Source organism: Moschus berezovskii, chromosome X, assembly GCF_049115385.1.
Source record: "Moschus berezovskii isolate FMDL1 chromosome X, NW_MosBer_1.0, whole genome shotgun sequence".
NCBI classification, from domain to species: domain Eukaryota; kingdom Metazoa; phylum Chordata; class Mammalia; order Artiodactyla; family Moschidae; genus Moschus; species Moschus berezovskii.
Window position 1 is genome coordinate 54,745,441 of NC_142488.1, and position 21,921 is coordinate 54,767,361.

At 47.3% G+C, this 21,921-nt stretch overlaps 2 protein-coding genes and 1 long non-coding RNA gene across 8 annotated transcripts; 2 read left to right on the plus strand and 1 right to left on the minus strand.

The window, feature by feature from the left end:
* Positions 1-4,371: 4,371 nt before the first annotated feature.
* On the minus strand, positions 4,372-13,499 carry LOC129564207 (uncharacterized). 3 transcript variants are annotated; one of them, XR_016036958.1, is made up of 3 exons: positions 13,256-13,499; positions 7,069-7,217; positions 4,372-4,563 (listed from the first exon to the last, which is right to left on the minus strand). It is a non-coding gene; the product is annotated as an uncharacterized LOC129564207 (long non-coding RNA). The 3 variants fall into 3 exon arrangements; XR_008687453.2 differs by having other exon boundaries at positions 4,376-4,563; positions 7,069-9,285; positions 13,256-13,496; XR_008687454.2 differs by having other exon boundaries at positions 4,376-4,563; positions 7,069-9,288; positions 13,256-13,496.
* A 42-nt stretch (positions 13,500-13,541) lies between these two features.
* WDR45 (WD repeat domain 45) lies at positions 13,542-18,758 on the plus strand. 4 transcript variants are annotated; one of them, XM_055437925.1, is made up of 11 exons: positions 13,542-13,664; positions 15,111-15,182; positions 15,312-15,386; positions 15,476-15,580; positions 16,358-16,538; positions 16,661-16,755; positions 17,225-17,304; positions 17,417-17,625; positions 17,707-17,808; positions 17,895-18,040; positions 18,292-18,758. In XM_055437925.1, exons 2-11 carry the CDS (start codon positions 15,128-15,130, stop codon positions 18,399-18,401), a joined length of 1,158 nt encoding a protein of 385 aa, XP_055293900.1. In that variant the 5' UTR covers positions 13,542-13,664; positions 15,111-15,127; the 3' UTR covers positions 18,402-18,758. The 4 variants fall into 4 exon arrangements, 3 of the variants coding, with proteins under 3 accessions (XP_055293900.1, XP_088690256.1, XP_055293901.1); XM_088834130.1 differs by having other exon boundaries at positions 16,379-16,538; XM_055437926.1 differs by having other exon boundaries at positions 16,433-16,538.
* Positions 18,759-19,082: 324 nt separating this feature from the next.
* Positions 19,083-21,906, plus strand: PRAF2 (PRA1 domain family member 2). The gene is made up of 3 exons (XM_055437934.2): positions 19,083-19,397; positions 20,447-20,664; positions 21,100-21,906. Exons 1-3 carry the CDS (start codon positions 19,219-19,221, stop codon positions 21,237-21,239), a joined length of 537 nt encoding a protein of 178 aa, XP_055293909.1. The 5' UTR covers positions 19,083-19,218; the 3' UTR covers positions 21,240-21,906.
* The last annotated feature ends 15 nt before the right edge of the window (positions 21,907-21,921 follow it).

Here is a 21,921-nt window from a genome sequence, read left to right on the forward strand (position 1 = left end):
CCTTTTAAAAGAAATCGGTTATCCAGGACTTCACTGGTGGTCCAGTGGCTAATACTCCACACTCCCAATGCAGGGGGTCTGGGTTTGATCCACATGCCACAACTAAGGCCCAATGCAGCCAAATAAATAATTTTTGAAAATCAGTTCTCCACATTCTTTTTTTGGCTGTGTCATGCAGCATGTGGGATCTTAGTTTCCCTGCAATGGGAGCACCAAGTCTTAACCACTGAACTGCCAGGGAAGTCCCAAAGTACAAGATTTTCGTACATTGATCTTGTATCCTCCAACCATGCTAAAATAACAATTTTATTACTTTTTTTTATAGATTCCATTGGGGTTTCTACTAGATAATCATGTTTCTGCAAATAAAGACAGGTTTATTTCTTTCTAATCCAGATGCCTTTTATTTCTTCTTGCTTTTATGCATTGACTAGAATCTTCAGTACAATGTAAAAGAGCAGTAGTGAGAGTAGATATGTCTCATTCTGGGTTTTAAGGGGAAAGTACTCAGTCTTATGCCATTAAGTACACCATTAGCTGTAGGGTTTTTTCCCCTCTCTCCAACATACTTGTCATTTATTAAACAAATATTTAGTACCAAGCAGGTTCAATTCCTGCTAATCCCAAACTCAGCAAAGTCCCAGCTTCCTGTCCTTCTAGGGACTCTTGCCATATCTTGAATCAAGGGTTCCCATGAGGAGGTTAGGAAAATACTCCAGGGGCAGAGTTTTATTACTTTGTGGTATCAGGCAAGCAGTGATTCTCAAAGTGTGGACCCTCAGACCACCAGCAGCAGCATCACCTGTAAACAGGGCAGAAATGCAAATTCTCAGGTCCTTTCTGGACCTAATGAATTTGACATTGTGGAGTTGGGAACCAGCACTGTGTTACAATCAATCCCCCAGGGGCTTATGATACAAGCACCAGTTACAAACTACTCTTCAAAAGAAAACTGCAGGACTTCCGTTGTGGCACAGTGGATGAGAATCCACCCTGTGAATGCAGGGGACATGGGTTCCTTGGTCCAGGAAGATCCCACGTGCCGCAGGCCCACCAAGCCTGTGTGCCACGACTACTGAGCCCATGCTCTGGAACCTGTGAGTCGAAACTACTGAACCCACTCGCCTCAACTACTAAAGCCTGGATGCTCTAGGGCCCATGATCCACAAATGCTGAGCCCATGTGCTGCAACTGTTGAAGCCCATGTGCCCAGACCCTGTGCTCTGCAACAAGCGAAGCCACCTCAATGAGAAGCCCACGTACCACAACTAGAGAATAGCCCCCTACTCTCTGCAACTAGAGAAAGCCCATTAGCAACAATGAAGATCCAGTGCAACCAAAAGTAAAAATAATTAATTTTGAAAAGCATTTAAAAGAAAATGGCAGACCCGTTTCAGTGTCAAACCTTGGGCAATGTCTCTAGAACAAAGGCCATAGTCACAACTAGACTCTCATTAATGCAAAATGGAGAAGGCCTCCAAAATACTTTTTTTTCTTCCAAAGAGCTTTATTTTTATTTTTTTGATCTTAACGTGATGAAAACATTCAACATAAGATCTCTGCTTTTAACACATTTTAAGTATATAATACATTATTGTTGATTATAGGCACAATGTACAGCAAATCTCCAGAGCTTATTAATCTTACCTAACTGAAACTTTATGCCTGTTGATTAATAACTTCCCATTTCCTCCTCTACCCAGCCCCTGTTAACCACCATTCTAGTCTTTAATTTTATGAATTTGATTATTTTTAATATTTATTTGGCTGTGTTGAGTCTTGGTTGTGGCACGTGCGATCTTCATTGCATCCTGCAGGATCTTTCATTGCAGCACTCAGACTCTCTAGGTGTGGCACATAGGCTTCAGTAATTGCAGCACGCAGGCTGTCTTGTGTCTCACAGGCTCTAGAGCTCATAGGCTTAGTGGCCCTGTGGCATGTGGGATCTTAGTTCCCTGACCAGGGATCATACCTGTGTCCTCTTCATTGCAAGGTGGATTCTTAACCACTGAACCACCAGGGAAGTCCCAAATCTATTTTACATACCTCATATAAGTGGAATCAGGTAGTACTTGTCTTTCTGTGTCTGGCTTATTTCACTTAGCAAAATGTCCTTGAAGTCCATTAATGTTGTTGCATATGGCAGTGAAAGTGTTAGTCGTTCAGTTGTGTCCAACTCTTTTGTGACCCCATGGACTGTAGCCCACCAGGCTCCTCTGTCCATGGAATTTTCCAGGCAAGAATACTGGAGTGGGTTACTATTTTCTACTCCGAGGTGTCTTCCTGACCCAGAGATCAAACCTGCATTCTCTTGCGTCTCCTATATTGGCAGGCAGATTCTTTACCACTACACCACGTGGGAAACCCACTATCACTTACTGACTCTTACATGTGAAATCTAAAATATGATACAGGGACTTCCCTGATGGCCTAGTGGTTCAAAATCTGCCTTCCACTTCAGGTGGATGCAGGTTCAATTTAACCTATGGGAACTAAGATCCCACATGCCCTGGGGCAATTAAGCCTGCAAATAACGAGAGAGGCCTGCATGCTGCAACAAAGACCCAGCACAGCCAAAAAATAAAATATGATACAACTGAACTTATTTACAAAATAGCAACAGACTCACCGACATAGAAAACAAATTTATGGTTAACAAAGGGGAAAGGGGTGGATGGAGGAGGGATAAGTTATGAGTTTGGAATTAGCAGATATATCTATATCTATCTATATATATAATATATATACTTTTGTTGTTGTTACACTGGGTCTTAATTGTGGCATGCAGGATTTTTAGTTGGAGCATGTGAACTCTTAGTTGTGGCATGTGGGATCTAGTTCCCTGACAAGGGATCAAACCTAGGCTCCCTGCATTGGGAGTGCAGAGTCTTAGCCACTGGACCACTAGGGAAATCCCAGAATATATATATTCTTAATCACTTATGCTGTACACTAGAAACTAACACAACACTGTAAATCAACTATACTTAAAAAAAAAAAAAATCTAAAATGTAGTACATCCAATGTTTGGGCTTCCTTAGGGATGGTTTCTATTTAGTGACTTTCCCCCGGTGTATGGTTTATACTTGCTTTTTATTTATTTATTTTTGGCTGTGCTGGGTTACTCTGTTACTGTGGACGGGCTTTCTCTAGTTGTGGTGAGTGAGGACTACTCTCTAGTTGCAGTGTGTGGGCTTCTCATTGTGGTGGCTTCTCTTGTTGCAGAGCAAAGGCTCTAGAGTGCGGGCTTAGCAGTTGTGGCACATGGGCTTAGTTGCCCTGCAGCATGTGGGATCTTCCTGGACCAGGGATCAAACCCATGTCCCCTCCATTGGCAGGTGGATTCTGAACCACTGGACCACCAGGGAAGTCTGGTTTATACTTTCTATTTCATTGCAATTTAAAATTTGAAATAATGTGGCAGCTCTGGAATTCAGATTCTCTCCTCCCCAGGGTTTGTTGCTGCTGCTGTTTAGTGACTTTTCTTAACTAATTTTGTAAAGTCTATATTCTTTGTTGTGTGCGCTCACCAAAGTGACCTTCATTAACTTAATAGCCAGCCAATAGAGACTTGCTTAAGTTCTTTGAACCAGGTCTTCAACCGTTGCCTAGGGTTTCTGTGTGTGTCACTGCATGCTTTGAAGACCCCAGCACGGTAGTTTACAACTCTGCCTTAGCAGAATTTTCCACAGGGCGTCAAAATCACCCAGAGGTGGAAATAATGCCGTTTGCAACAACACAGATGGACCTGGAGGTTCTCATACCAAGTGAAGTAAGTCAGGCGAGGAAGGACAAATACCACCTGATACCACTTATATGTGGAATCTAAAAGAATGATACAAATGAACTTAAACAGACTCACAGATCTCAAAGTCAAATTTATGGTTTACCAAAGGGGAAAAGTGGGGGAAATGATACATTAGGAGACTGGATTGGCCATATACACACTGCTGCTGCTGCTGCTGCTGCTGCTAAGTCACTTCAGTCGTGTCCAACTCTGTGTGACCCCATAGACGGAAGCCCACCAGGCTCCCCCGTCCCTGGGATTCTCCAGGCAAGAACACTGGAGTGGGTTGCCATTTCCTTCTCCAATGTGTGAAAGTGAAAAGTGAAAGTGAAGTCGCTCAGTCGTGTGCGACCCTTATGTATAAAATAGATAACTAATGAGGACCTACTGTACAGCACAGGGAATTCTACTCAATGTTCTGTAATAACCAGTATGGGAAAAGAGTTTGAAACTGAGTGGAAATATATATGTATATACATGGGTAACTGACTCGCTTTGCTGTACACCTGACAGTAACACACACTGTAAATCAGCTATATTCCCATAAAAACAATCACCCAGGGGTGGACGCACACAGTCTCCTCAGTTCCTTCCTGGGCATGCTTGCAGTGCTGCAGTTGCACATGCTTGCGGCCTTCCAGATTCCCAGAAATATGTCAGAGTTTTTCAGAGATCCCTCTAGACATCTCACTCCCAGTTTTTCATGATTTTTTGGTCAACTTCTTGTTGATTCCAGCTGTTCTCACCACCTCAGCAGATGTGATTCAGAGAGAGCTCTGTATCAGGTCAAATAAAGACAAGCCCTGTTAAGTGAAGGTTTCCAGGGAACTGCCATACAGATCAAGAATGACAGTTCTCTGGGCCTCACACTCATTAGGATGGTTACTGTAAAAAAGAAAAGAAGTGTTGGTTCTGACGTGGAGAAAATTAGAACCCTTGTGCACTCTTGGTAGGAATATAAAATGGTGCAGCTGCTATGGAAAAAAAATATGGCAGTTCCTCCAAAATTTAAAGCACAGAATTACCATATGATCCAACAATTCCACTTCTGGAAAAATATCCAGAATAATTGAAAGCACAGTATGAAATAGACTTTGCATACTCATGTACATTGTGGCATTAGACACAAAAGCCAAAAGGTGGAAGCAATCCAAGTGTCCATCAGTAAATGAATGGATAAGCAAAAAGTGGGATATTCATACAATAGAATATTATTCAGCCTCTAAAGGGAAGAAAATTCTGACACATGCTGAAACACAAATGAACCCTGAGAACATTATGTTGTGTGAAATAAGCCAGTCATAAGAAAACAAATACTGTATGTTTCCACTTATGTGAGGTATCTAAAGGAGTCAAATTCATAGATACGTAAAGCAGAAAGGTAGTTGCCAGGGACTGGGGAGGGGCAGGAGGCTGAGTGGGGAGATGCTGTTTAATGAGTCTAGTTTCAGTTTTGCAAGATAAAGAAGTTCTGAAGATTTGTTTCACAACAATGTAAATATTCTTAACATTCATGCACTGTATACTTAAAAATGGTTAAGGTAGTAAGTTTTATGTTATGTATTAAAAAGTGAAAGTGTTAGTCACTCAGTTGATCCCATGGACTGTAGCCCACCACGTTCCTCTGTCCATGGGATTTTCCAGCCAAGAATCCTGGATTGGTTAGCCAGCTATTCCCTTCTCCACGGAATCTTCCCCACTCAGGGATTGAACTCGGTTTCCCGCTTTGCAGGCAGATTCTTTACCTTCTGAGCCCCCAGGGAAGCACCTTGTTGTGTATATTTTGTTACAATTGAAAGTACATGGACACCTACTATGTGCCTGGCATTCTGGTTCATCTTTGTACACCCAGTGCCTGCATATCATGAGTGCTCCTTATCATTCCCTCTCAGCAACATTTGACTCCCTTCTTGAAATGCTTTTTCTCTTGACTTCCAGAAATCCTTCCTTGGTTCTGTTCCTGCCACACTGGCTGCTCCTACTCAGTCTTTTGCCAGTTCCTCCTCACACTGACTTTTATATCTTGGAAATGCCCCAGGGCTTAGGCTTCTAACCTCACCTACTTTCACTTCCTAGGTAATTTCCTCTGGCTGTAAATGAGTTTGATATTCTGATGCCTCCTAAATGTGTTGTCTCCAGCCTGTACCTCACTCCTGACCTTTAGTCATATCCAATCACCTACTTAACATCTCTCAATGATATTTCAGAAGCATTTCAGAGTTCACAAGAACAATACAAAACTCCTAATCCGCTTCTCCAGCTGACTCTCAGCTTAACTAAAACATTCTGAGTCATTCTTAACTCTTATCATCCACACACCCTGAATCTAATCCATCAACATAGTCCTTCAGCTCTACCTTCAAAATAATTCCAGAAAACATCTCCTCCACTGCCCAGTGTCCAAGGCACCAAAAACCACTGCGTGATTTACTGAAAAAGGCTCCAGTCTTTCTTGCTGCCCCTTCCCCTACTCCCTGCCTTATGTGTGGTCCATACACAGAAGCCAGTCTGGTTATGTCTCTCTTCTCTGCCCCCAAACCTTCCAAATGGATCCCTATCCCGCTCAGAATAGGAGCCAAAGCATTTAAAATGGCTATGAGGCCCTGCATATTCTGCCCCCACAACATACTTCTGTGACTCACTTGCTCAGGCTGCACTGATATCTTTGCTGCTCCTTCTCCCAGAATGCTCTTTCCCCAAACTTCCACAGACTTCATTCCCTCAGGTTTCTGCTCCAATGTTACCATTCCCTCAGGTTCTGCTCCAAGATCACAGAAACTTCTGTGATCATCCCAAATAAGGTAGCAACCCTTCCTATCTCCTAATCCATTTTATCTCTAATTTATATATAAATATATGTTTACTCATCCATTTCTTCACCACCTTTCTCTTCCAAGGACATTGTTGTGTTTATTGTTCCATTCTCCAACACTTAGTACAGGTACCTGATGTGTTGTAGGCATTCAATATACGTTGGATAAATGAACGAATAAATGTTCAGTAATTAGCTCTTAAATGAAGGGGATTAGTATGTTACTTTTCAGAACATCAGAGCAAAACCTAATTTCTCAATTGCCAAACAATCTATTTTCCAGGATGTGTTAAGAGAAAATTAATTCATTGAGTCTTATCCACAAAAGAAGGTGAAATGTTCCAAGGAGAAATTCTAATATTAAAGTTGACCCCACCGGGTTTGAGCAGAGCCATGTTTAACTTCAAGATTTCTGTTTTAAGAAAGATTTTGACTGAGATATAGATACTTGAAACTCATTCCCACAAACCTGGAATGCCTAAACGTTCATCCTAGTTTGGATTTCTTCCACATGTTACTCAATCATGAAAGGTGGGTCCTTTCTGATCCTGACGCCCTTCCTTGTGACAACTTGGCATGACAGGCATGTGCATCATTCTTCATTCTCTGGTGACTGTTCTGTTAATATACAGGACATATATATAATCAGAATGCTGGTTTGAAAAGCAAACTAAAAAGGATTAAAGACTTAGGAATACATTTTAATTCAAATAAGATGCTAAGTCCTATTTGCTCCAGGAAAAAAGGTGAGGGAAACACTGTGTCAGAAGTTTAACAGCACCGCACAGGTTGTTGAAAGTCAACGTTGTGTTGAAGGACAGTTCCGTTCAGTCGCTCAGTCATGTCCAATTCTTTGTGACCCCATGGACTGCAGCATGCCAGGCTTCCTTGTGCATCACCAAATCCCGGAGCTTACTCAAACTCATGTCCATCAAGTCGGTGATGCCATCCAACCATTTCATCCTCTGTCGTCCCCGTCTCTTCCCACCTTCAATCCTTCCCAGCATCAGAGTCTTTTCCAATCAGTCAGTCATCGGGTGGCCAAAGGATTGGAGTTTCAGCTTCAACATCAGTCCTTCCAGTGAACACCCAAGACTGATCTCCTTTAGGATGGACTGCTTGGATCTCCTTGCAGTCAAAGGGACTCTCAAGAGTCTTCTCCAACACCACAGTTCAAAAGCATCAATTCTTCAGTGCTCAGCTTTCTTTATAGTCCAACTCTCACATCCTTACATGACCACGGGAAAAACCATAGCCTTGACTACATGGACCTTTGTTGGCAAAGGAATGTCTCTGCTTTTTAATATGCTATCTAGGTTGGTCATAACTTTCCTTCCAAGGAGTAAGTATCTTTTAATTTCATGCAGTCACCATCTGCAGTAATTTTGGAGCCCAGAAAAATAGTCAGCCACTGTTTCTACTGTTTCCCCATCTATTTGCCATGAAGTGATGGGACCAGATGCCATGATCTTAGTTTTCTGAATGTTGAGCTTTAAGCCAACTTTTTCACTCTCCTCTTTCACTTTCATCAAGAGGCTTTTTAGTTCCTCTTCACTTTCTGCCATAAGGGGGGTGTCATCTGCATATCTGAGGTTATTGATATTTCTCCCAGCAATCCTGATTCCAGCTTGTGCTTCTTCCAGCCCAGCGTTCCTCATGATGTACTCTGCATATAAGTTAAATAAGCAGGGTGACAATATACAGCCTTGACATACTCCTTTTCCTATTTGGAACCAGTCTGTTGTTCCATGTCCAGTTCTGACTGTTGCTTCCTGACCTGCATACAGCTTTCTCAAGAGGCAGGTCAGGTGGTCTGGCAACCCATCTCTTTCAGAATTTTCCACATACAGTGCTGTAAGTCAATTATATCTCAATAAAACTGGAAGAAAAAATAAAGATTTTCTCTTCATTGGTTTGGAGCAATTTTATTACAATGTGCCTTTGTGTACTATTTTTCATGCATCTTTTGCTGGTGTTCATTGAATTTCTTGGATCTGTGAGCTTATATTTTTCATTAATTTTGGAAAGTTTTAGGACTTTATTCTTTACATACTTTTTCTGTCCCCGCTCCTCTTCTTTGGGGTTTTGATTTCCTGCATATTAGGTCACACAAAATTGTTCCACAGCTCATATATGCTCTTTTTATTTTTGGAGATTCCTTTTCCCTTTTTCATTTTCTTAGTTTCTATTGCTAGGACTTTAAGTCATTACTGTTTTTCTTCTGCAGTGTCTAATCAGTAATCCCATCGGGTGTATTTTTCATCTTTAGAAATTCACTTTGGGTGAATGTTCCATGTCTCTGATCAACTTTTTTTAACATATGGAGTGCAGCTTTTAATAACTTTTTTTTAGCATTATTCTCTCCTAATTCTAACATGTGTGTCCATTCTGGGTCAATTTCCATTGATTGATTATTTTCCCTTTTTCATTTTCTTAGTTTCTATTGCTAGGACTTTAAGTCATTACTGTTTTTCTTCTGCAGTGTCTAATCATTAATCCCATCGGGTGTATTTTTCATCTTTAGAAATTCACTTTGGGTGAATGTTCCATGTCTCTGATCAACTTTTTTTAACATATGGAGTGCAGCTTTTAATAACTTTTTTTTAGCATTATTCTCTCCTAATTCTAACATGTGTGTCCATTCTGGGTCAATTTCCATTGATTGATTATTATGGGTCCTGTTTTCCTGCTTAAAAAAAAATAACATTCTTATTGAGATATAATTCACATGCCACACAATACACAATTTAAAGTGTACAGTTAAATGTTCTTTTTAAAGGATACTTACAGGCTTGTGCAACCATCACCACAATCAGTTTTAGAACATTTTCAGCACCCCAAAACCCCATACTCCTTAGCAGTCATTGCCTTTTTTTCCCCAGTCATATCCCCCACCCCACCAGCCCCAGGCAACTATTAATCTACTTTGTATTTCACTTGCCTATTATGGACATTATCTACAAATGGGATCATACAACATGTGGTCCTTTGTGACTGGGTCTTTTCACTTAGCATATGTTTTTCAAGGTTCTTCCATGTTGTAATATATACCTCTTCCTTCTTTTTATGCCTAGTCATTTTCTTGGGGGGTAACAGACATTGTGAATTTTACCTTATTAGGTACTGTTCAGTTCAGTCGCTCAGTCGTGTCTGACTCTCTGCGACCCCATGAATCACAGCACGCCAGGCCTCCCTGTCCATCACCAACTCCCGGAGTGCACTCAAACTCATGTCCACAGAGTCGGTGATGCCATCCAGCCATCTCATTCTCTGTCGTCCCCTTCTCCTCCCGCCCCCAACCTTTCCCAGCATCAGTCTTTTCCAGTGAGTCAACTCGTCGCATGAGGTGGCCAAAGTATTGCAGTTTCAGCTTTAGCATCAGTCCTTCCAATGAACACCCAGGATTGATCTCCTTTAGAATGGACTGGTTGGATCTCCTTGCAGTCCAAGGGACTCTCAAGAGTCTTCTCCAACACCACAGTTCAAAAGCATCAATTCTTCGGCAATCAGCTTTCTTCACAGTCCAACTCTCACATCCATACATGACCACGGGAAAAACCATAGCCTTGACTAGACGGACCTTGGTTGGCAAACTAATGTCTCTGCTTTTTAATACACTATCAAGGTTGGTCATAATTTCCTTCCAAGGAGTAAGCGTCTTTTAATTTCATGGCTGCAATCAGCATCTGCAGTGATTTTGGAGCCCCAAAAAACAAAGTCTGACACTGTTTCCACTGTTTTTCCATCTATTTCCCATGAAGTGATGGGACCAGATGCCATGATCTTTGTTTTCTGAATGTTGAGCTTCAAGCCAACCTTTTCACTCTCCTCTTTCACTTTCATCAAGAGGCTTTTGAGTTCTTCTTCACTTCCTGCCATAAGGGTAGTGTCATCTGCATATCTGAGGTTATTGATATTTCTCCCGGCAATCCTGATTCCAGCTTGTGCTTCTTCCAGCCCAGCATTCCTCATGATGTACTGTGCATAGAAGTTAAATAAGCAAGGTGACAATATACAACCTTGACGTACTCCTTTTCCTATTTGGAACCAGTCTGTTGTTCCATGTATAGTTCTGACTGTTGCTTCCTGACCTGCATACAGGTTTCTCAAGAGGCAGGTCAGGTGGTCTGGTATTTCCATCTCTTTCAGAATTTTCCACAGTTTATTATGATCCACACAGTCAAAGGCTTTGGCATAGTCAATGAAGCAGAAATAGATATTTTTCTGAAACTCTCTTGCTTTCTCCATGATCCAGCGGTACTAGGGTTTTATTATTCCTATGAATTTTCTTTATCTTTGTACTGAAATACAGTTACTTGGAAACAATTTTATTTTTCAGTGTCTTCCTTTAATGATTTATTCATTGGGTATGGAGTGGTACTAAGTCCAGGGCTAATTATTCCCCACAACCTTCCTGTGTATTCCATGCCCTGTGAATTGAGTTTTTCCAATTGACCTATGTGCCAGGCCTTTTTTTTTTTTTTTCACGTGTACACACTGCTATATTTATTTATTATTTATTTATTTTTGGCTGCACTGGGTCTTCGTTGCTGTGTGGGCTTTCTCTAGTTGCGAAGAGAAGGGGCTACTCTCTAGTTGTGGTGCACGGGCTTCTCATTGTGGAGGCTTCCTGTTGCAGGGTATGGACTCTAGGCACACGGGCTTCAGTAGTTGCAGCACTTGGGAGTTGTGGTGCACAGGCTTAGTTGCTCCATAGCATGTGGAATCTTCCCAGACCAGAAATAGAACCCATGTTTCCTGCACTGGCAGATGGATTCTTACCCACTGGACGAACCAGGGAAATCCCAGGGGTTGTATCTGTGATACCATTTTGACAGTGGTATCAACAGAATTTGCCAGTGACAAAGGAGAATCAAGCATGATATATCTGCTCTTTGGCTTGCATGACAAACTTGGTGTAATGGTGCCATTGGTTGAGATGAGGGTGACAGGAGGGTGTCTGAGTTAGGGAAATTCAAGAAATCTGTTTGGATGGGTTAAATCTGAGATACCTTATGAGACTTGTGAAAATGTGCAACAAGCCATAGTATATATGAGTCTGGTGACATCTAGGCCAGAGGCCTAAATTAGTGAATCTTATAAATATTTGCAATAATTAAGGCTAGGAGACAAGATGAAGTCACCTAGGGACAAAATATTGGCTATAAAAGTAAGGGGGCCAGGATCATGGCCAAGGATACACCAATATTTGGAAACTATAAAAGTGGAGTAGTAGTCAGAGATACAGAAGAAAACCAAGAGAGTAAGGGCAAGAAAACGTGGAATATGCTGAGTGGTCACAGGAAGGGGTAGAGAAGTAACTGCTGGTTTGGGAAGATTGTTAATCATCAGTAATCTGGTTAAGTCTCAGAGACAGGGAGTGATAGAAGCCAAACTGAATTAAGTCAAATATGCCTTAGGAAGTCCCTGATGGCCCACTGGCTAGGACTTGAAGCTTTCACTGCTGTGGCCTAGGTTCAATCCTTGGTCAGGGAACTAAGATCCTGCAATATGCCGGTGGCACAGCAGATTAAAAAAAAAAAGTTAAATATGCTCTTGGTTGTGAGAAAATGGAGACTGAAGAGAGCCAGAAGATTGGCTTTGTGAGGAGCATAACAATGGAGTAATGCCCAGAGTAGCAAAAAGAAAGAAAGTGAAGTCGCTCAGTCGTGTCCAACTCTTTGCAACCCCATGGACTGTAGCCTACCAGGGTCCTCCGTCCATGGGATTTTCCAGGCAAGAGTACTGGAGTGGGTTGTCATTTCCTCCTCTAGAGGATCTTCCCGACCCAGGAATCGAACCCAGGTCTCCCGCATTGCAGGCAGACGCTCTACCGTCTGAGCCACCAGGGAAGCTATAGAGTAGTATATGGGGCCAAAATTCACAAGGAAACATGCCTGTGGATGTTGACAACACAGTCCATCAAACAACCTAGATGGCTATCAGTGGGGGAAAAAAAAGTAAAGTCGCTCAGTTGTCTCCGACTCTTTGTGACCCCATGGACTGTAGCGTACCAGGCTCCTCCGTCCATGGGATTTTCCAGGCAAGAATGCTGGAGTGGGTTACCATTTCCTTCTCCAATCAGTAGGGGAACAGCTGAACAATTATACATTTATTCCACGGAATACCATGAATCAGTTAAAACGGATACATTAAACCACTGTCCATTATATATTAGTAACTTTTGAAAGTATAAAAACTACTTGAAAAAAAGTAAATGATGGGTGGATTGTATCAATATCAAATTATCAATATTCTGAGTGTGATATTTTACTATAGTTTGATAACATGTTACCTTTAGGGGAAGTGTTTAAGTACATGGGATTTCTCTGTATTATTTCTCAAAACTACACGTGAGTCCACATCTCAAAATTTAAAAGTTGAATAAAAAAATATTTCCAATACGAACATAATTGGGGTTTCTTCCCCCCACAGAAAACATTTATCTTGCCATCAAAAAAACATTCTTTTTTTCACTTTGTGAATAAAGCGAAGCAAGGGTGGGATGGGGAATCTCAACCTGGTTTCCCCTGGTTATTGGGATAGACAGCTTTGAAGGCTTCCAGGACCACCCCCGCCTCAAGGGTCCTGGGACGCCCCTCCCAAGGAGTGTGCGGGAACTACAAATTGCTAACGGGGGCGGTCCCCCAGCCCACCTCGGAGGTCCACGTCTTGTGAGCCCAGAAGATAACGCCTCTAGCCGTCCGAGCTGGACCGAATTGAAGAATTTTCGCCCTTTTCCGCTCAGCGAGGGAAAGACTCTCTCGCCCACCCGTCCGCGGTTCCCTCAGACAGTCATGCCTTGGCTGAGCATCCTCTGCTTCCCGCGCCCTCCTGGGAGGACGCCACGCTCACTCTCATTGCTCCAATGACCCAGAAGCTGGGCTAGTAGGACTGGCCGCGTTTACGCGACAGGGTGAGTCATTTCCGGTCACAGGCTCCCTCCCCCGGAAGTGAGGCCTGATGTAAACACCCGAGCAGGGCGTCAAGGCCCGGGAGGTCAGAAAGCCGGGCCGCGGGCGGCACCGAGAACTGGAGCTGCGATCGGGGACGCACAGAGGTCAGGTCAGTGCAGGAGCAGGGATCTGGGGCATGGCCCCAAAATTGGTTGCGGTCTAGGGGACAAAGGGGTCTTTTGAGCAGGAGTTTTGGTTGATGGAAGCTATCTAGGACAAGCATGTTAAGTAGGTGCTGGCACTGGGAGGAGTATGAGGGTGGTCTTGGACATAAGGGGTGGGGGAGCTATGTGTGAAGAATCCCTGGGCAGGGTTCTTGGGTGGCACAGGTCTTGGGATTGGGGGTCCCAAAGAAGAAGTCTTGGAAGGTGGGGGAATCTCCAACGAATGGGTCTTTGTTGGGGGGGGGGGTAGGCAGTCCAGTGGAGGTGGTACGGCGAGGTGAGGGGGACATTTGAAGGGTGGGAAGAGGGTGTGCCTGGACAAAGATCTGGGGAAGATGGGTGTTTAAAGGGAGTATGGGGACTCTAGGGCAAGAACATTAGGGGAATCTGGGGCAGGCATCTTGCTAGGGTGATTGAGTAGTCCCAGGTAGGAGTTTTGGAAAGTCTGTGTCCTGGGCAAGGGTCTTGAGGCAGTAGGGTCCCCTGGGGCAGGTCTTGGGGAGAGGATAGGGAGTCTGGAGGAGGGATCTTAGGGGGTATGCAATTCCTAAGGGTAGGTCCCAGCCAACCCATGTCAAAGTCAGATAGCAGAACACATGCAAGGGTATGTCCCAGGGGTGGTGCATCTGAGTGATAAGGGAATTCTGAAGTAAGGTCTTTAGGGCATACAGGGATCTGGGGGAAGGTCCAGGTTGTCCATGATTGGGCAGAAGTTAGCATGTCATGAGAGGGGTTGTCTGGAGGTAGGAATGGGATCCTGAAGGTATTTCGGGAAGCCTATGAGGAGGGAAGGTGTGAGAGCTCGGGAGCGATAGAATAGGTTTGAGTAGAAGGACATGGAAGGAGAGATCCTCAGAATGGTGGACCAACTATAGCAGGTCTCAGGGCCAGGGCGGGGAGGTGCAGGAGGAGGTGGGTGCTTGAGCTCCCTTTCCCATTTATTGACAGGCAGACTTAGGTGCTAGCTCCAGGTGTAAGAAGAGAAGTGGGTATGGGGTGGTTCCAGGCCATGTTGGGCACTAAGGTCAGGATTGGCTGGGGGTAAAGAGGAGACATCACTGAAATACCCCCTACCTCATTATTTCCTGGGAAACAGTCAGGGCCAGGGAGTAAGGAGGAGGGGCAGGGGTGGTCAAGGTCGGGGTAGGCCCACAGAGTTGGGGTCAACCAAGTGTGAGAAAATGGGAATGTTCCTGGCCATGCTCCTTGGGGTCTTGGGAGCTTAGACTGGAGACCCTAGGATTCTCCCCCTGATTTTGTCTTCTCTGCAATACTGCTGGGGTTAGGTAGCAGAGTGGAAGGAGGAAGAAGTAATCAGTTGAGGACAGGAGTTCTAGGACTCAGAGAACAGACCAAAGGACTCTTCCCAACCCTACCCCCATTTTGTCCAGGGAAGTAATCCTGGACCATGACTCAGCAGCCACTTCGAGGCGTGACCAGTCTGCGTTTCAACCAAGACCAGAGTGAGAGAGGCTTGTGCCTATGCCCTTTTGGGAGCGGGGGGAGGGAGAGAATGGCCACAGGTGGATGTTAAGCCCCTAGCTTCCCACTTGGGCATCCTTTGAGGCAGCCCGGATTCCTCCCGTCCCCAGGCTGCTTTTGCTGCGCTATGGAGACAGGTGTGCGCATCTACAACGTGGAGCCATTGATGGAGAAGGGGCATCTGGGTGAGCTGTTGGTGGGGGAGGTGCAACGGGCAGAAGGGATGGGTTGGGCATTGGCACCCACCCCTACTGACATCCTGGTCCTTGTCCAGACCATGAGCAGGTGGGCAGCATGGGCCTGGTGGAAATGCTGCACCGCTCCAACCTGCTGGCCCTGGTGGGCGGTGGTAGCAGCCCCAAGTTCTCAGAGATCTCAGGTAAGTGTCCTCATCCCATCCCACCCTTGACCCATATTCCCTAGAATCCTGGCCTCCCAGAGGCACTGGCAAATGAAGAGTAACTCAGAGTCACACAGTGAGGCTTACAAGTCCTGGATCTCATTGCTTGAGAAGCTTGGTGTTTTGTCTTCATTTAACAAACACTTGTTGAATGCCTCCTGTATGACGTGTCCTTACCTATAGAGCGCTTGCTGTGAACCTGGTGCTGTCCTAACCACTTTACACGTATTAACTCATTTAATACTCATAGTAACTATGTGTGGTAGGCAGTATCATTATTCCCGTTTTTACAGATGAAGAAACTGAGTCCCAAAGAGGTTAAGTAATTTATCCAAGGTCACACAATCAATAGGTTTTAAAATCTTGGGGCAGTCTCTCCACTGCCCTCTTGCTTTGAGTCTCAAGCGCCATCTTGTTTTAAGGGCTTTTGTTTATCCCACTGGGTCATGGCAAGAGAAGCCCTAGGATTCCTCACAGAAATCTTCTGGGAGTGTATGGACTGGGACCCTGGAGGCAGAAATGGTTACTGATGGGAAGTTCCAGGCCTGGGTATGAGTCCCTGCTTGGTTGCTGATGGGTTGTGAGGTCCTTGGCCAGATAGCCAACCCCTTCGAGCCTCAGCTTCCTCATCTGTAAATGAGTATAACAGTTCTAGAACCTGTCTCCTGAGGAATCACAAGTGGTCATGCTGTGTGAGGATCACATGGGGTCCTAGCAAAAGGTTAAGCAAGTGGGTTGAGGTCCCATGGGGAGTAGGGGTAGGTCTTGTGTCACCAGGGCTGCCCCTCACCCTACACGTTGGCCCCGACAACACACCCACCTGCCAAGCAGTGCTGATCTGGGACGATGCCCGGGAGGGCAAGGACTCCAAGGACAAGCTGGTGCTGGAGTTCACCTTCACCAAGCCAGTGCTGGCTGTGCGCATGCGCCATGACAAGTGAGCCTGAGGTGGACTGGGGGTGGGGGAGGTAGGAAGTCCCCCCAGCAGGTGAGAGGGTTCATCCTGCGTGGGTACCCTGCCCTCTCTCACGACCATCCTGTGTTGTGTGATGCCCACAGAATCGTGATCGTGCTGAAGAACCGCATCTATGTGTACTCCTTCCCTGACAATCCCCGAAAGCTGTTTGAATTTGACACCAGGGACAACCCCAAGGGTGAGAGGACCCTGAGATGCAGATGTAATGGCAGGAGGTAGTGCATGGGGAGGAGGGACAAGCAGAAAGGAACTGGGAAAGAGAGGCAGGGAGGGAGTCTGCATAGAGATGCTCTGATGCGCTGAGACTACCAGTGTATCCATTTTCCCATCCCTTAGCCAGTTCTCTCTCTCCACTCTTGGCCCTGTCCCACCCCTGGCTATCTGAGATCACAGAGCAAAAAGGTTCAGTAAAGACATTTGCAGGTATGCCAGGGATCCCTGGGCTTCCTGGAACTGCCACAAATGCATTGGGAGATAGGGACTCTGCTTTGATGGTGGGGAGCACAGCTGAGGACAAGCCCCCTGTGGGTTCTGTGGGTAACATGTATTGTAGAAGGTTGAAGTCCAGCCTTTATCCAGCTCTGTCCATCTGAGACCCTGCCTGGCCCCATCGTCCTCTTTACCAGCCCACCCCCCTCACACCTTAGGACTCTGTGACCTCTGCCCCAGCCTGGAGAAACAACTGCTAGTGTTCCCAGGACACAAGTGCGGGAGCCTACAGCTTGTGGTGAGCTGTCCAGTGGGCAGGGATGGGTAGGTGGACTGGCTCTCCCTGGGGACTCTTGGCCACTGACCTCCTTACTACCTACTCTAAGCCTGAACTACTCCTTCTACCGTAGGATCTGGCAAGCACAAAGCCTGGCACTTCCTCTGCTCCGTTTACCATTAATGCACATCAGAGTGACGTGGCCTGTGTGTCTCTGAACCAGCCAGGCACGGTAGTGGCCTCAGCCTCTCAAAAGGGCACCCTTATTCGCCTTTTTGACACACAGTCCAAGGAGAAACTGGTGGAACTGCGTCGAGGCACCGACCCTGCCACCCTCTACTGGTAAGCACAGGGCATGGATGATGGGCTTTTGACCCCATGCCCAGCATGACATGTGGGCATCACTGCTGGTCTGTCTTTCAGCATCAACTTTAGCCATGATTCCTCCTTCCTGTGTGCATCCAGTGATAAGGGCACAGTCCATATCTTTGCTCTCAAGGATACCCGCCTCAACCGCCGTTCTGCGTGAGTACCTCCTGCCCTACCTTGCCTTACCCCCATCATCCCCCTGCACATATACCACACCTGAGCTTAGCCAGTATTGCCTGCAGGCTGGCTCGCGTGGGCAAGGTGGGGCCTATGATTGGGCAGTATGTGGACTCTCAGTGGAGCCTGGCAAGCTTCACCGTGCCTGCTGAGTCAGCCTGCATCTGTGCTTTTGGTCGAAATACTTCCAAGAATGTCAACTCTGTCATTGGTGAGTAGGAATAGCCCTTGATTGGGGGGGTACTGCATGGGCAGAGGCCTGCAAATTGGGCCTGAAAGAATTTTAGGTCATGGGAGGCCTGAGGGAGCAAAAATGGATGGGTCACTTCCATCATCAGTAAGAGATGGCAAAGAGATGTGGGCAAAGGCCTGGAGGTAGACCCTAGGCTGTGGGACACCTGAGAGGATTAGAGTGTGGCTTTGGCAGCCTCTAACCTTTTCCAATCCTCCCCTCTCTTCCAGCGATCTGTGTAGATGGGACCTTCCACAAATATGTCTTCACTCCCGATGGAAACTGCAACCGAGAGGCTTTCGATGTGTACCTTGACATCTGTGATGATGATGACTTTTAAGGACCCTGTGGGTTGTGCTAGGATCTTCAGTGGCAGATTGCAAAGCCTGTGTTGGGGGTGGGAGTGCTGTGGAAGCCGTCACCCAGGAAGCATTAATGGAGCGGGTGCCCACTTTGCACTCTTAAGAGCAATGCCCAAACAGCTCAGTTGCCCCAAGCACTTCCTGATGACTCTGTGCCTGCAGGGCCAGGCCAGGGACTCAGGGAGACAGTGGAGCCCCTGGAGCTCCCAGTCTGATGAAAACTGCTAAGGACCCAGAGTGGGTGCCCTAATCCAACCTGTGGGGATTTTTTAAAAACTTCCCAGAAAGAGACGCTCTCTGATGTGATGAATATAAATAAAAAGCCCTTAATAGTATTTACGACTGGACCTTGGGAGTGGGGCCTAGAGAAGATGAAAAGGCCCTGCAGGAGTTTCCTGAAAGGTGTGACCCTCTTGGACCTTGACGGGAAGGAAGTGGAATCTTGCTCAGGTCCTTCTGACAGTCTCTGCGTGTCCTGTAAAGTCTGGCTGCTGGGTGCCAGAACAGCCAGCATCTTCCACAACCGTCCCTGTGGCGCCCCCGCGTGGGGGTGAATGGGAATATCTCGCCCGATGGCGCAGACTTAATTTCCCGGCAGCCCCCGCTACCTAGCAGTTCCGGTTTGTTGTTTGCACTTCCGGTCACGTGTATCGGCGCACATGCGCAGTCACTGGGTCGTCCGGGTAGAGGCTGCAAGGTCCAGACTTCATTTCCCGGTGTTCCTCGTGTTGGCGCGGGGTGGTACGGGTGTTGTAGTCCGACCGCTTCTCTGGTCCAGCTACATCGACAGACAGGATGTCGGAGGTGCGGCTGCCACCGCTACGCGCCTTGGACGACTTCGTTTTGGGGTCGGCGCGTCTGGTGGCCCCGGATCCTTGCGACACGCAGCGATGGTGCCACCGCGTCATCAACAACCTCCTCTACTACCAAACCAACTACCTTATCTGCTTCGGCCTTGGTCTCGCTTTGGCCGGGTGAGGGAGGGAGGGAGGCGCCGGTTGGCCGGTGATGCCCGCTGGCATGGGGGTGGGCCCGCGGGATTTTTAGAGGGATGCGAATCCAGTAGTATGAGGAACTGAGGGGGAAACTGGGTGACAGAAGCCCTCGAAGAGGGCTGGGCCTTTGCAAAGGTTTGGGGACAGGTTGGGATGGGAGGGTCGGCTGGAATAGGTCCTGCCGGGGTAGGGTTAAGTGTGGATCTGAAGATAAGGAGGGCCTGAAATTGGGACATGACTGCCTGAGGGGTGATGGGACCAGCTTTAGGTGGCCTTGAACAATTTACTGCAGAGACAGGGGCTGGACTTGGTCAAGTTGAAGAGTGGACTTGTGGAGGATCTGGACTTGGAACCTGGCTATAATTGGAATGCTCCAGGAGCAGGTACTAGTTGGGAAACTTGAGTCATGAGGAAGGACCCAAGGATGGAAGGCCTGAGACGAGGGACAGACGGAGAACCTGGAGGAAGGACTTGGTCAGGATTGGAGTTAAGAGTGGCACTGAAAGCCTGGAAGGGGTTCTAGCAATGATGGAGGGAGGAATCTGTAGGAAATGGGAGCCTGGGGGTGGAATTTCAAGGTAAGGAAGTCTGGAAGGGACTCTGGGCCTGGGGAGTGGGAAATGTAAGGAAACAGGACTGGAAGAGGAATTTGCAAGGGCTGGGCCTTTGCAAAGAGTGGGTTTGGGGTCAGGTTTGGAATGGGGAGGTGTGGCTGGAGTGGGTCCTGCGGGGGGTCAGGGTCAGAAGGAAAAAGTGAAAGGCTGCAGGAAGATGGGACTGTAGGATTGATTTTTTTTAAAAAATGATCCACAGGGGAGCCCAGGGCTCCCAGAAGTTAGAAGACCTGGAGGGTGGACCTCGTGGGAACAGGGCTGGCGGGAGTATTTGCCGAGCTGGAGGATCCAGAGCAGGGGTAGAGGTGGGAACAAACCAAAGCTCTTGGGGCCCATCCAGACTTTGGTGGACGGTGGTCTGGGAGGCCTCTCCCCGCCTGCCCGGGGGCTAGCTTAGTTCCATTGTCCCCACAGGTACGTGCGTCCGCTGCACACCCTCCTAAGCGCGCTCGTAGTGGCGGTGGCCCTTGGCATGCTGGTGTGCGCGGCTGAGAATCGAGCCGCCGTGCGCCGCTGCCGTCGCAGCCACCCAGCCGCCTGCCTGGCCGCAGTGCTTGCCGTCGGCTTCCTCGTTCTCTGGGCCGCGGGCGGCGCTGGCACCTTCCTGCTCAGCATCGCCGGGCCAGTGCTTCGTGAGTCTTCACTACCCTGAGATAACCGGGAAGACAGCCAGCGCTCGCGAACGGCGCCAGGCCCGCCCTACCCGGGTTCCTGGGCTGAGAGGGGGCTGGGATACCCGGCGGGCAAGGCCACACCCCTCCTTTACAAAGCTCCTTTCCTGGCTTTGAGCCCCTCTCTGGGAACGCCCCTCTTACCACCCGCCTTTCTGGGCGTCACTGGTGGTGTGAAGCGCCTTCCGCCGGCCACGTCCCCATTGCTGCGCACCATTCTGGCCACGCCCCTCTTGTGAAAGGTATTACTCCGCCATATTAGCAGGGTTCGGAGATGACCTGGCTACCCACCATTCCGTTGGTCTGTCAGTGTTCTAGTTCCTTTCTCTGGCCCCACATTAGCTCAAGGCAGATGTCCCATCCCACTGACCCCACTCCTCTCGGTATTGCCCACAGTGATCCTGGTGCATGCGTCACTGCGCCTGCGCAACCTCAAGAACAAGATTGAGAACAAGATTGACAGTATTGGTCTCAAGCGGACACCAATGGGGCTGCTACTGGAGGCGCTGGGACAAGAACAGGAGGCTGGATCCTAGGGGCCTGGGATCTGTACCCAAAGGCGTGGAGAATGCCATCCGCACCCCGGCCCAAACCCAGAGCCCTTGCCCAACCCTTAAAATAGGAGCCTCCCACCCAGTTCAAAATATAAGACAACGGCAACCCTTTCCCCAGGTCCCAAACTGGGATATTCCCTCATACCCACCCCACCCCCCGTTTTAGGAAATGTCTTCCCAGCCCTGAACTTGGACCCGGAGACACATCGGCCCCAAACTGAGGGATGGAGACCAGAGCATCCATAGCCAACCTCAAACTCTAGGCCCACACCCCCAACTCCAATCTGGGACCCATCTATCTTCCATGCTCAGTCCAAAGCTGGGGTCTGGGACCAAGGCATTCTCAAATCCTGAACCGAGGCTTTTCCAGACCCCAGCCCAGCTTTGAACCCAGGATCCAAGTGTTCTCAGCTCCTATCAGGGTAGAGGATTCGGTATCCTGACCCCGTGGAACCCTTGGTCTCAGGTGACCCCAACACTCATCAGTCCCAGTTGCCTCCCCCCAGCTCTGCTTAGGAGTTCTGCCACTCCCCTGAAAAATTCCACAGTGACAAGGACCGTGGGGTGGGGTGGGGTGGCCCTGACCAGGAATGGGGCATATTTAGCAGTATTGCTGCAACAATAAAGGCTGTTGCATTGCTCAAGTCAATTTGGGCCTCTTGGG